Consider the following 14,561-nt stretch of genomic DNA (forward strand, 5'->3'; position numbering starts at 1 on the left):
CATTTTCATGCAGCATTTGTAGGTGCTCCCCCTTCCAATAGTAAAAGAATCTTTCTGAAACAATCCATGGGGAAAACATTATAAATAGCCATTGAATTAAAACGGTTTGCAACTTTGGAGCTACATTATGGTCAGTAATCTACACTAGAACAAGAAGACTATTTTGTATCAAATTTAATTTAATCAAAATATGGATGTTCCCCATTGGTTTGGTATAAGAGCCAAGCATATAGATTGAGGAAGCAATGTGCTCATTTCTCTTAGGAACGTTATTCAGCGATTTTCCCCCTAAAACACAGAGGAGGTTAGTATTTGTCACTATTAGTTCCTCCCATAAGTTGAAGAAAGTGATAGAATAATTAGGAGTCTAAAATAAATAAAATCAGCTCCATGTTGCCTAGTGATGATATCTTTATGATAATGAGATTGGAAGTAGCTTTTTCAGATTTTGTCAGGCACCCTTTGACATGTAATAATTATAAAGTGAGCCACATATTTACAGGAAATAAGTGTGATATTTTCCACTCTGAACAGCTGAGTTGGTGGCTTGCAACATAATTGGCACAGTGGTTCCAAATAAATTATACATTTCAGCATATAAATTCTTGATTTATCATAGTGTCTTAACAGCTCAAGAATAGGTTGGAAAGTGAAACCTTTATTTCTCTGGCAAATATTTGCAAAGTGGAAACATCTGTTTCAATTGTTGTGGGACAATTTACGCTCATTGTGGGGCAGTCAGGAAGCCAGGGCATTTTGTAAAGCTTTCCATGAGTTAACATTTGATGCTTCCTCCTGCTCTTCCCAAACTTTCTCCATGGCCCTTGCAGACCAACCAGAAATTATTCTTTGATTTCCATGACTGCCTACAGAAGCCTTTGTAATTATCATTGTAAACATTATATGAGCTGTTTGCTCATCAGATCTTCTCCAGAACTCAGAATTGACCCCTTTGTTAAAGAAACATTTGTCCCTGACGCCTATTAGCAGTGTCGTTACAGCCTCAATAAACTGTGTATGTTGATGGAAAATGAACTCTTTTTCATGTAAAATCATCATACTTTAATATTTCTAGGCTCTATCTATTCATTTATTTTTAATTATTATATGATGAAGAAAAGTATCTGAAGGTCAGCATACTCATTTTCATATTTGGTCAAAAGCTTTCTTTTTCATTTAATTCTAGAAAATGTAAAAGAGATACCAAACTCTTAAATCCACCGTTGGCCTTGTTGCTGGGATAGTGTTTGGTTTTCCATTGGTGTTTTGGTCATGGCTGTTTTTCCAAATTCCAAATGGACTCTAGAGAAAGAAACAGAATAAGGTCCTTGACTCAGTGAAGGTGAAGTTGTTTCAGGGGGCGCATACGGTAGGAAAGGGTAGGGTGGTCCTGAGAACCCCAGCGCATGTGATGGGTGTTATGAAAGACACATGGAAGAATCCAGTGGGAGCTTTCTCTAGGAAACCAAGCACGCTAAAGGAGACAAGACACTACCATTATCTAGTACCCCAGAGACCAGGGCTTCTTGTGTGAGCCTTTGCGATATTTCTAGGGCTTATGTCGACACAGTCTGCTCAAAGAAATGTATGTTTTGACATAAACTGATCCATTCTCTGGGAACAGGTTCACATACCGTGTTTCCCCACAAATAAGAACCTAGCTGGACCATCAGCTCTAATGCGTCTTTTGGAGCAAAAATTAATATAAGACCAAAATAAGGCCGGGTCTTATATTAATTTTTGCTCCAAAAGACGCAGTAGAGCTGATGGTCGGCTAGGTCTTATTTTTGGGGAAACACGGTACCTATTTGTTAGTGACCCTTTCGAAAAATAAAAGGCATGATGTGTTTCCCCTAAAAAAAAGCGGAAAAAGCCGAAAGCTTTTCATAGTCTTCAAGACAATACCCTCAGTGTTCGCCTTCTGTGTAATAATATGTGCTGCAGAATGAAAATCTAATAGAAAAGTAGGGAAAGTATGGGAGAAGGCAGTGGGAGACATGCTTTAAAAGTTTTAAGGTATGAGACCAGTAATTTATTTTTACTTTAAAAAATAGTGTTAATTTTTTGATGACTTAAGAGAAAGCAGGCAGAGGTATTTTGAAGGTGTAATGACTCTTTCTACCTAGAAGGGTGGAGTTCTGCCGAGCATATGTATGAACGGGGGATCTCTGAGGTCAAACCAATGATAGTTACATTAATTAATCACTTGGGTAAAAAAAAAATGGGACAAACTGTAGAAATCAAGTATATTTTAGTTAACATCCCTTCACTCCTTTGATGTATCTCTTAGTACCCTCTAGTGGTGTCAGAGTAACATTTTCTTACATATGTTAGTACTTCACCAACTGGGATCAATGTTTAAAAGCTGCGTCTTCATATACTTATTAATCTATGAGGTGACCTGCCAAAGATCCTCAAACATGCCTCATAAATTATAATTTCAACCTCATAGGTTCTATGTAAGATACTGGATTGGAAGAAAAGGGCATTATTATTTATTTCATTCCCTAAAACTAATTCTTAAGAATTTCTTCTATCTTAGAGCTGACTTAAGAAACTGTTTAAATATGTTGGCAAACTATGGCAGAGGAATGTGCCTTATTTGAATTAAGCATCACATATTTTTGAAGATTTTTGTTTACACACGTAAAAATTCCATCCTTAGTATGTTTGAAAAGTGACAAATATTTGGGAACCAACAATTTCGTATGTGTGGGAGATGGCGCAGTGAGTACTGATCAGGCATTTCATGAAAACCTTAGATTTTTATAGCGGTCATGTAAATCATCCAGTGTTTTAGCCTTTTGAATTATTTTATTTTTATATAACTTTATATTATACCGAGCATAAACAAATCCATTGTTCTGAAAGTGAATTAGCACAAATAGGCTCACTAAAGATATCAGTAATTTGTAAATATGTCATTTTCTCATAGATCCAAGTGATTTTGTGTAGACTATTGTAGCTGTGTATTTATATGCTTTCTTTTAAAGTTTAGCAACTTTTCAAATGACTTACAACGTTGTCTTAAAGTCACAGCACAGTGAGTAACACTTGATGAGAAATGAAGAATGTGGTTTGGGTTTTGGAGAGCAACTTCAGCCCCCATGTAGGGCATTTCCATAGTGAATCTTTGCTAAGGCACCGTTTTTCCCATCCTTGCTCTGCAGAATGCACAGTGGGTGATTAGTGACAGGGGCACACCTGTTTTTCTTCTCATTCAAATAACAGAACCCTCTAACAAAGCTCTGCTTTAGCTTGTCATGCCCAAGGCCCCTATCTTCTTACACTGGGCCACTTGGGCTCTTCCACGACAGCAGGTGTTTTAAGCATTGTTTACTATGTGATGACAATGAGGTAATAGCTATTGTTGTAAATGTGCTGTTTCTTTGTTGTATATTCTTAAGTGACTTCAACAGGAATAGTAGTAATGATGATGATAATGGCTAACTTTTATGGAGCATATGTAATGTGCCCGGCATTGGTCCACATGCATTCTTTAAGTTACCTCCGTTGAGGCTGACAGTCTGAAGTTGGTGCTTTGATTATTCCCATTTTACACATGCAGAAAAGTGAGGCATAGGATGTTTGAGTAACTTGCCTAAGAAAGGATAGCAAGATTTGTACCTGTACTTGTCTCTAAGACTGAACTCCTGACCACTGCTATACCTCGATACCTCCTTATAAAGGTCATTGAAAACAGACTATTTTAGGGAAGTAATTCATCTCAGAAAGCCACCTTTGAGTCCTCAGGTCTTTTCGGTGATTAAGCTCCTTTTGCTGGCCATAACCCACCAGACTCCTACGACCCTGCTTCTATCACAGAGTCTGTCTGTGAGTGAAGTGAGGACTCTGGCTTAATGTGCTCAGGCTTTAGAGAAGAGGCAAGTCTCAACCAGGAATTGGTAGAAGAGTAAGGGAGGAATTTAGCAGATAAGATTTGGAAGAAGATTCTACTTTACCAGTATAAATAATATATGCTCATGTTGGAATTGGCAGATTAAGAGTAAAGTTACACCCAGAAGTTTTGCTTTGATTAGAAGTGGTAGATCTTTCTTAAGAATTAATGAGAAATTTTGAAGGAGGTTGGACCTTGTTGTTAGAACTTGAATTTGGCCTGCTAATGAATAGAAAGTTACTGCGTGTTTCTTATCAGGACAAATGATATGAAGACTCAAAGTCCATCATCTAAGATGAACTGGGGTAGATAGAAACTCATTGATAGACCATCTTGGAAGTTAGGAAGAATTGATCATCTTACAACTTCCAACATGGCCTCGTTCTGTGTTTCCACCCACTCTAGTTCATCGTAGAAGTTGTTTCATTGGAATTATTGATGACTTTGGGTGGGCCTACCAAAACAATTATAAAGTAATCAAATGAATTTATACTTGATTTTAGAGGTCAACTTTTGTTTTCTAATTGCATAGCTGGCAATAAGCTAATCAGGAAACACAAATGGTTTACAAGTAGCAGTGAAATCTTTATGTTTATAACTGTTGTCTCCCCCACATTTATTTATTTTAAAGAAATCAATGAATGTACTGTGAATCCTGACATCTGTGGAGCAGGACACTGCATTAACTTGCCGGTGAGGTATACCTGTATATGCTATGAGGGCTACAAGTTCAGCGAGCAACACAGGAAGTGTGTTGGTAAGAGACACTTGACAGATGAAATTATTAAATATCAAACATTTGCATATTAAGAACTTTCTATAATTATGGGGAAATGTTGTGTGTTTAGTATTTTAAATTTTTTATTCCTAAGCTAAGGGTGCTCAGAAAGTTGTTTACTAAACTCCTGGGATGTTCTTACCTCTTGGTTCAGTATTGCCTGCTACCTTGCCAAGTATAATACAGTTACATAAAGGTGAAATAATTTCCAAAAGATTTTCAGGTAACATTTATAAACTAGCTCTAGAGATAGGTTCCTATAAACATTTATTTAGCAAAACCAAATTAATATATATTGCAATAAAGAATTATATTCATCCACATGGATAAAATCCAATTTCTAATAGGGATTTCTAAATTGAAAATCAATATATGCTGACACAAAGCTATTAATGAATTTATAAACAAGGGACCTAATCTGTGCTTCTTTGGAAAATCTCAGGAAGAGGTGTAATGGTGTTAGGTAAATCATTTTATTGTGTTAATTTACTTTTTAGAAACTAGGGGTTGTAAGGTGAATACTGTGTTTCCCCGAAAATAAGAGCTGGCTGGATAATCAGATCTAATGTGTCTTTTGGAGAAAATAAAAAAAATAAGACCTGTTCTTACCTTATATTATATAAGACCATGTCTTACATTATAATAAAAGAAGACCAGGTCTTATATTAATCTTTGCTCCAAAAGACGCATTAGAGCTGATTATCCAGGTAGGTCTCATTTTTGGGAAACACGATATAAAGCAACAAAGGCATGCAGCTACTTAACAGGATTTTAACATGCTAAATGCCATTAAACAACGTGTGTGACTTTTGCTGTTTGGTTTTGTGTATATATGTGGGGCATAAGGGGCATCCTCCTGTTCATAATATGGCTATTTCTCTTTCATTGGCTCATATTGTATACACTTTTTGAACCCTAAAGAGTTGACTAGGGCAATCATAACAATCTAGTTAGCTCCACCTGTGTACACAGTGGAAGTGTCCCTTTCATGGCACTTCTGACTGTCCCTGCTCTGCCGGCCTGGCAGTGGCACAGCAAACTGCAGCACTTAGATGACTAGTTATCAGGCAGGTCCTTCTGTGTGGACCTGAAATCTGTCTCTTTGAAACACCAATATCATGGTTGTAGTTTTAGCTTTTGAAACACTGCACAATACGTATTCCCTCTTCCCAGTAATAGCTTTTCAAGTATTTGAGGAAAACAGTCATGTCTCCTTTGACTGTTTTCCTCATCCATGAAGGTGTGTGGGACACGAAATAGTATGCTGGTATTTCATGAACAGGAAGACTGAGAATTTCATGCTACAGTACACTAATCCTTTCATCCGTAATTTTGTTAACAGATATTGACGAATGCACTCAGGTCCAACACCTCTGCTCCCAGGGACGCTGTGAAAACACTGAGGGAAGTTTCTTGTGTATTTGCCCAGCAGGATTTATGGCCAGTGAGGAGGGTACTAACTGCATAGGTAATGGCAGTGTTCTTCCTGATGTATAAATTCCCAGGTCCACGTTTTTACCTCCCCTAAGATCCCATCAGTTCCATACTTATTCAGACAACCCAGAATTATTTTTTTTACAAACACCTGCTATGACATAGTAACCTGCGAGATACTGAAAGATACAAAAATATAATTTTTTTCTCCAACACTTTGGAATGAAGAGTGTCCGAGTGGGTACAGAGACCAGAAGCGGTAAATGTGTCTTTTGGATCCCACAATATACAAAACCTCGCAATTTTGAAGCATGTCGAACAAACCAAAGAGACTATAGACATAGTAGTAGGAATCAGTTACTTCATTCTTAAATTCTGACTCACCTGGGAGATGCGAGAGGTTTGGAATTATATCTTGGGGAATAAAACTCGGCAATGTTTTCTGCTTTCTGTAGATGTTGACGAGTGCCTGAGGCCAGATGTGTGTGGGGAAGGGCATTGCATCAACACTGTGGGGGCCTTCCGATGCAAATACTGTGACAGCGGGTACCGTATGACTCCACGAGGACACTGTGAGGGTGAGTCTGCTGAGAGAACAGGGAGACTGGACCCCCTTCTGAGTGCTGAGTAAACAAGACTGTGAAATGCAGGGCTGGGTGCGGGGGCCTGAGTCTGGTCAGCCCCTAGTCTGGTCCTTACTCTCCTTTACTTAGTCTGTGATGGCACTTGCTCATCCAAGGTCTTCTCACTTTCTGGATTCACAGCCTCGTGGTCTCACTTCCATGGCTCTTATTTTCCATCTTCATACTCGTTCTTACCCACTTCAGTATCTTCCTTCCCTGGTATTTCAAGTGAAATAATTTTAGAGCAACTAATTGCAGAGTTAGTACAAACCCAAACTTAATTACAGCATCTGGGGTATTCATCTGGGGACATGGTGCAGATGGAACCACTGCTGATTTTCACTCTTTGACCTTTTCGCCTTGTTACGTTCCTTTGTCTCAACTTCTTTCTTTTACGCATGTTCTGGAACTTGCTTGCCGACTCTCGACAGAAATAGTGTCTGAGCAACTCCAGGTCAAATTCCAACGGTGCTAGATAAAATTTATTTATTTTGACCCCAGCAATGAGTTCTCCCTCATTATAAAAATGTTTTGAAGAGTTTTTGTAGCATGGCCAAAATGATTAACCATTTAATATTTCTGCTCAATGTTTGTGTCCAAGTTACACACAGGTTCTTTTGGAAACCACCATGGTACTTTTTAAATAACTATTTTCAGGATTAAACTTCTGCTTAAATCCTGCCATGGAAATGTGAAGGAAAAGAGCAGGGATCTCTGAGTGTGTTTTTGAGGAGCCTGGATGTGGGGCTCGTACTGGTTCTGTGGGGTTCCCTGACTGGCTGTCTAAGCATCAGCCTCTTTTCTAGTCTGGCTGGGCTTTGAGAGTGAAGGAGGGATACACTAGTTGGGGCAGGCTGCTCTCAGCTGTCTGTTGGCTTCTGCATGTTGGTTTTCTTCACAGTTCTGATGACCCAAGCCTGGAGGGAGAGCTAATTTGACATTTTTTGGCAGCCTATACCTGCCACTCCTGTTGGCCTCTTGCCTTGGCCCCTTTGGTTCTAATCTAGAAAGAAGTGGGAGTGGTTTATATTACTGCATCTCTGACCAACTCAGATCAGAATGGAGCTATGAGGGCCATGGTACAGTGCAAATGTGACGTGTCTCCAGTCATCTCTTCCAGGGACCAGTCCCTCTGCTCTGGAGAGGAAGCATAGACACAGGAAAGACACAGGAGCTATAGCATCAGCTCGCGACCACCACATTTCGTGACTATCTGCCTTGGAGCCAGTTACTTAGCCCCTTTGAAACTTAGTTCTTCATCTGTACAGCGGGAACCATGAAGTTAACTTTTAAGGTTGTGAAAATAACTGTGTTTGCAGTATCTCATATGGTGCCTGCCACCTTATTAGTTCTCAAAAAGTGTTAATTATTTTAAACTTCCCCCTTCCATGACTCCTTTTGTTTTTGTATAGATCTTTTCAGTACATCCATATTTTGGGGGACAAACATTTATGTGCAAAGCAACATTTTCCCAAAGAGACCAAATACAGATCCTTCAGTTCTCCATACAATCTCAGGATGGGAAGATAAGATATGAACTAATATCTATAGCATAAGGATAGAAAGTGGAAAGGAGTAGAAAAGAAATTCGAAAATTAAATAGAAAACAGGAGACTATTCAGTAATAATTCAATGCATGCAAATTATTTCACAGAAATATTACCAGGTTTCCATGACTAAATAATACATAATTCTATTACTATGAAAAGGCTTGAAAAGAAGGAGCCAAATAACATAGCTGTTTTCTAATTTCATCATGGACCACAACCAAAGGTCCCCGGGCTTCTGGCTCACTGAAGGTTTTCTCAGCTGTCACTGAGTTGCTTTCAAACAGCGCCAGTCTCCACGGAGCCTATTGTAGTTTTATAGACATTATCTCATGCCTCCTTACTTTGTTCTGTTAAGATATTACCAGTCAGGTAGGCCTTAATGTGTAGCTGGAAGAACAGCAAACAGAGGTGAGAGCAGTGGGAAGTTCAAAGATATTATCATGTGTGCCTCAACACCGCACCTTATTTACCAGACCAGCCTATCTCACTGACCTTCTCTGACTTAGCAGTTGTAGTTCTATTTTAAAAAAATATCCAATCCAGAGAATAATGTAATGCTGTTTGGAAAATGAAACTGGCAAGCATCATCTATTTTGTAGAACAAGAAGTCCCAGAACATCTGACCTAAAAAAAAAAGGAAAGGGAAAAAACACACAAGAAACCATGTGTGTCATTGTCTATTGGCAAGAATTTTTCACTGATAGGAAAGAAATGACAATGCTGACAATCGGAAAAAGCATCTTTTGTCACACATGTAGTGATCTATAATAGGAGATAATTTTTGAGAATTAACCAGAATGAAGACATCAAATGCCCATGCATGTTCAGTGTATTCGTCAAATATTTCTTTCACTTTTCAGCTTATGTCCCAAAAAATCTCTTTATATTTGAAGTATGATTAGAGGTCCTGTAAATGTTTTATACTGGGACATTTAGACATGGAATCCACTCACTTAAATGCAAAATTCCACTCCAGAAAAACACTTATTTCAAGTGGGGTCAGTATCCAAAGTATTACCACTCATTTTCAATTGTTGACCCATCTGTCCTATATTTTACATTTTCCCCATTTTGATGTTTTACCTTTCTTAAAAGTGCCTAAAGCGATTTGAGTAGTTATCTCTGCCATAATCCCAACCATATTTAAGGCATTTTTTTTTCTCACATTGAAAAGAACAATGATTAATACCTTCATTTAACTGTGAATGTGAAAAGTAAGGTGTATTTTTACCGGAAGATATTATCATATGATCACATATCACCATGTTTTCTGGAAAATCTTAGAAGTATGTGATGAATTTATTCTCTCCTAATGTTTTATTTTTTTTTCCCACCTCCAAGGAATTCCTATCATATGAAAGGTTTTAAATTATTCAAACCCAAGATGTCCTTGGGCCCATGAAGCCAAAGTGAGGATTTTCTTAGAACATCAAGTGTCTATAGAGACACCCTCTAGCCAGATGGATATATGGCTTCCTCCCTCTCATCCCCATTCCTTGTACTTCTTTCTGGCAAACTGTGCTATTACTTGAAAGGTTTGATTCTATTACTTGAAAGTGGCCCCAGAGAAGTCGGCCAGCTCCCATAGTGGAGAGGTCTCACTCTGCGAGTTGGAGAATTAGGGTCAAGTTCTTTCTTGGAACATGTATAAGTGTTTCAATTGAGGTATACTTGCCCATGCATTATCACTGTATATTTAAGTACAGACCCAGTGTGTCTTTCAGCCAATTATTGTTTACCCTACCAGATAGAACCTGCATTTTTCCACCTTTATCACTAACGTAAGTTTTTGCTTTGTATCCTGATAAATTGTCCCTGACCTAGCTTTTGGATTTTTCAGATATTGATGAATGTTTGATTCCAAGTACTTGTCCAGATGAGCAGTGCGTGAATTCTCCTGGAGCTTACCAGTGTGTTCCCTGTACAGAGGGATTCCGAGGATGGAACGGGCAGTGTCTTGGTAGGTATTGAATGTTGTCAGCATAGTTTTATTTCTTCTGTCTAGCCTGTTTTCTAACAGACTGGTATAATACCAAGTGAGCCTCTTTCAAAATGAATATACGTATATATATGGAATGTAGCAAACACATTATTCTGACACAACTTCAAAGAGAGGCTCTAAGTAACTTTTAACCATGGAGACAACAAGGAAATGAATTGGCATGAAGGATGTGAGATGTCACCTGCGACAAATAATTCTGATTGAAACAAATTGTTATCCCAATGTGATAAACAACCAAAACCAAAGAAAGTGATCGCCACAGGGAGGAGAAAGTTGGAAAGCAAAATGCTTAAAAAGCAAGAAAAGGCATAAAAAGAAGCTACCATAGACTAAATAGAATTAAGAAACATACACAAACTTGTAGTAGGGGTAGGAAATGTAGAAAGAGAAATCCTGACTGATTGCTCATGCCCTTCATATTCATATATTCATTTATTCATTTATTCATATATTCATATATTCATTTAAATATTTAATAAGTATTTAGTACCGACATTAGGCACTGAGATAAGTGGTAACTTTGCTTTTGTTCTCATTTCCTGTGCTCTAGTTAGCTTTCCCTCTTAATGGTTTTCCTTGGTGTTTCTGTCTGCCATATGATCTTTTCCTTAAAAGTTAAACTCTTTTCCACTCCGTTCTAGACTCTGACAATGCGAGTTAAACTTTTCATTCATTCATTCCTTCTATCCTTCCCCCCACAAATGATGAAGAACTTACTGTGTATACCCAGAGTTGTACTGAGTGCTGGAATACTTTAAGGGAACAAAAAAAGTACCTTCCTCATGGAACCTGCTATCTAGTGGGGGAGGTTGATACTCATCCAGACATCTCTTAAATCAATGCAAATGCAAAAAATCAGACAAGTGCTAGCAAGGGGGGTTCTGTAGTGTTACAAGAACACATGACAGAATGAGTTGCCTGTAGGAGAATTCATGAGTTGAGTTTTAACTGGGGAAGGGGATGGGAGGGAGAACATTTGGACGGAGGAAACAGCATATGTAGGGGGCTTGTAGAAAGAGGAAGCAGTTCGTGTTCCAGCAACCGAAAAGCCAGTGAGGCTGAAGAACAGGGATCAAGGGAAGATTTGCTGCAAGATGAGCAGGCAGACCATGCCAGACCCTCTCAGTCCTGTTAAAAGTGTTGGCCCATTGCTACATCTCTGGGAAGACATTTAGGTATTTTAGAGAGGGTGGGATAGGTAGGCTTGGCAAAGGCACTCCCAGTTTCAAAGCTGTGGACTCACTACCAGGCAGCACGAGCTAGGCCTCTGTAGCAGGTGCAGGTGGTCCCGTGCCCTGAACCTCATGCCCATCTGCAAGAGTCTCTATCAATGGAGTCACTTTGGGGAGAAGAAAAGACTTTCGTTAATTGTGTATTTGATAAGAATTTGTTTATGTAGTTAGTGCTGATCAGAAAGTGCATTTGGTTTCAGTTTCCCCATTTGGCCTAAATTTTATAGTTGTCTATGAAGGTTCCATTGGTGTTCTCATTTTCACCTACTGATGCATATTATAGTCCAAGAACAGAGCCTGAACTTTACCTTAGATAACTAAAATTCACAATAGAGGTATAAACATAGCCCTGATTCATGAACTTACTAATGGAATGTGACTGACCAAATTGGCAAGTGATTGCTCTTCAATATAAATGCATTTATCTCGATTGGGTAATAATAATAAATGACCTCTTATACCTAGATGTAGGCAATCAATCTAATTGTGACTGCTTTGTTCCAGTTTAGGACAGGAACACAGCACCTCATTTAAAAGTAATTTCGCTTTGCCAACCAGATTAGTAGAATCATAAGCAGAAATATTAGGTCACTGTGTTACTCAACCAAAGTCACACACTTAGCCACTTGTTCCAAGCAATAGCTTTCGTTTTTGCATTCCTATGGTCATGCATTTCCTATTAAAATGAGGCAGTGTACTTTTTCCTTCTGCTTTGTAAAATTTTAGGCTCTGTATAATCTATAGCTCAAGCTTCTTTTCTGTGATATAATTGCAGTTCCATCCTTGCTCAGTTGGACTTGCTCTCATCTAAATTTCTCATGAGGGCTTTTGCAGATTACACTAAAATAGATTTTCTGTCTTAATTTTGTTACGGTGGTAGAGCTTTCAAATGTTGAAAAAGTTGAGTGTGACAGAAAACAGATATTGCAACATGCCTCTTTGCTCACACTGAGCCAATGAATGGACTGGATTTCTTGTGAAACTCTGACAATGCTCATGAATACCCATCCATATTTTTTGTTTTTGTTCCTTTATCCATTTGAGTTCTCACCTTCGTACTTCTCAAACCCAAAGATTCTTTCCAGAAAGTGCAGTCCTCACTTCAGCTTGTTTTTGAGTTGAGCTCATGGGTAACACAACTTGACATATAATTATTCATTCATGTAACAGTTGAGGGCCTACTATGAGCCAGGCATTTTTCTAGACTCTGGGGATTCAGAGTGAACAAAATAAATTCCTTCCCCTCATTGCACTTATACTCTAGAGCTCACATGATGCTTACAAATAAACAAGCAAGTAAAGTATATGGTGTGTCAGATGTGATGAGTGCCATGAAGGAAAGAAAAGCAATGTAAGGGAGAGTAGGGAGTGTTACAGATTCCATGGTGATCAGAGAGAAATTATGTACAAGGTATTCCTTGCTAATCATGCTGTTTGTTTTGTCTCTAACAGTTATTGGTGACTAGTGGCACTTTATATCTTTTTAGTCCAGATAATTTAGGATACGTCGATGAGACTTGTTTTTGTCCAACTTTTAAGGTATGAGAACATTAAAGATATTTTTTTTAATTTCCCACATCTCAACTATTTGAAGAAAAGTCCTACACTTGGCACAGGTTAGTTGTTATCTATGAGATAATTGCCACCTCACAGGGCTGTTCTAGTCTGTACGTCTCAGTATCCTTCTTTTTATGACACTATCCTCTGACTGATTGCATATTTTAAAATTAGGTAATTAAACTTGTACAGTGTTTCACATAATAGTACTTACATTTGGCAGTATGCTTATTTTATTTTTCATTTTTACACTCGTCGAGTTTAAGAGCCAATTTGGCTCTTTTTTCCTGTGAAATGGTTTAATTAGAAATTAAGATTTGCTATTTTGACCCTTGTATTTCTTCAGGAACTTGATGCCAGTTACACTTTCTGCTTCTTTCGTGAACTAAATGGTGAACTTGCCAAGACCGTTAATGGCCTCTTTGTCTTTGTGCCCTGTAAGCTGGATCTTACCAACGGATGCTTCTCCTTGATTTATGAATTAGAACAGAAATGATTTGGGGCAGAGACAGGTAAAATGTCAGCAGGTGTTGTCATTAGGAACACACTAGTTCAGGGCGTGCGATCCTTCATTCTCAATAGTTTATTGTCCACTTTCAAAATATCTATGCTGTAGTACTTTCTGGAAACTCTTATTGGCTCCTCTGTTAATGTAGCTGCTTCTTTCAAGTTGTAGATTTTGGTCCTCTATTGAGAGCCACTTTCATCATTCAACACTATATTCCTTGGACCTCATATTCAGCCTGGAGTTGTTGCCCATTCAATCCCTGTCTCTACTGACTGTTTCATCATCCTGGGTTCTGTCTAGGTCCAAGTGGCTTCTTAAACCAGGATTTTTCTTGAGGGAAGCCAGCTTGTCAGGTACTCAATTTACAGGGTTCTCTTGACTCATGGAGAACTAGCCTGACTCCATCCAACCTGACTAGAACCATCCCCCAAAGAAAATTCTCTAATATGTGTGTAGAGGTACTTTTAGTAACTCTGATATAACGATCATAGTTCCTTGAATTTAGATAGATTTTGGGCCATGTGAGCTCTCTGAAGCTTAGTTTTAATATCTGTAAAATGGGGACTGAAATATTTTCCGCATAGGTTTTATTGTCAGAATTTGATATGCGATATAAATCATCTAGCAAGGTGTCTGACCTAAGGAAGGATCCAATAAATGTTATAACCCTTCTTTTCCCAACCTTCTCATCCCCCTTTACCATCCTTGTTCTGAAATACAAGCAATGCAGTGATAACTGATACCTCTTTAAGTCAATTATATGTCGAATTTCTCTGTATAACCACCTTCTCTTTGGCTTTCTCTCAGTTCCTGTCATACAGATTTTAACTCGCCCTATATCATAGCTTTCGCTTACAAATAGGAGTTATCTTCAATCTTCCAGTTTCCTTTTAACTTCTGAGCATTTCTGTTTAGTTGGAATATACTTCTTGAGAATTGTAATTCTTCTCTGTAGGATCATCGATCATGCCTAACAAAT

General features: G+C 38.3%; 1 protein-coding gene across 14 annotated transcripts in view; it reads left to right on the top strand.

The window, feature by feature from the left end:
• Positions 1–14,561, top strand: part of LTBP1 (latent transforming growth factor beta binding protein 1) — a 349,946-nt gene that overhangs the window by 240,045 nt on the left and 95,340 nt on the right. For 13 of the 14 annotated variants that reach the window (XM_019741724.2, XM_019741760.2, XM_019741748.2 and 10 more), the window contains 4 exons: positions 4,530–4,655; positions 6,019–6,144; positions 6,566–6,688; positions 10,124–10,243. In XM_019741724.2, the coding sequence (XP_019597283.2) occupies positions 4,530–4,655; positions 6,019–6,144; positions 6,566–6,688; positions 10,124–10,243 (495 nt within the window). The remainder of the gene's footprint in view (positions 1–4,529; positions 4,656–6,018; positions 6,145–6,565; positions 6,689–10,123; positions 10,244–14,561) is intronic. The other variant, XM_019741751.2, reaches the window with a different exon arrangement.

The sequence above is a fragment of the Rhinolophus sinicus genome, linkage group LG05 (genome assembly GCF_036562045.2).
Source record: "Rhinolophus sinicus isolate RSC01 linkage group LG05, ASM3656204v1, whole genome shotgun sequence".
In the NCBI taxonomy this organism is placed as follows: Eukaryota; Metazoa; Chordata; class Mammalia; order Chiroptera; family Rhinolophidae; genus Rhinolophus; species Rhinolophus sinicus.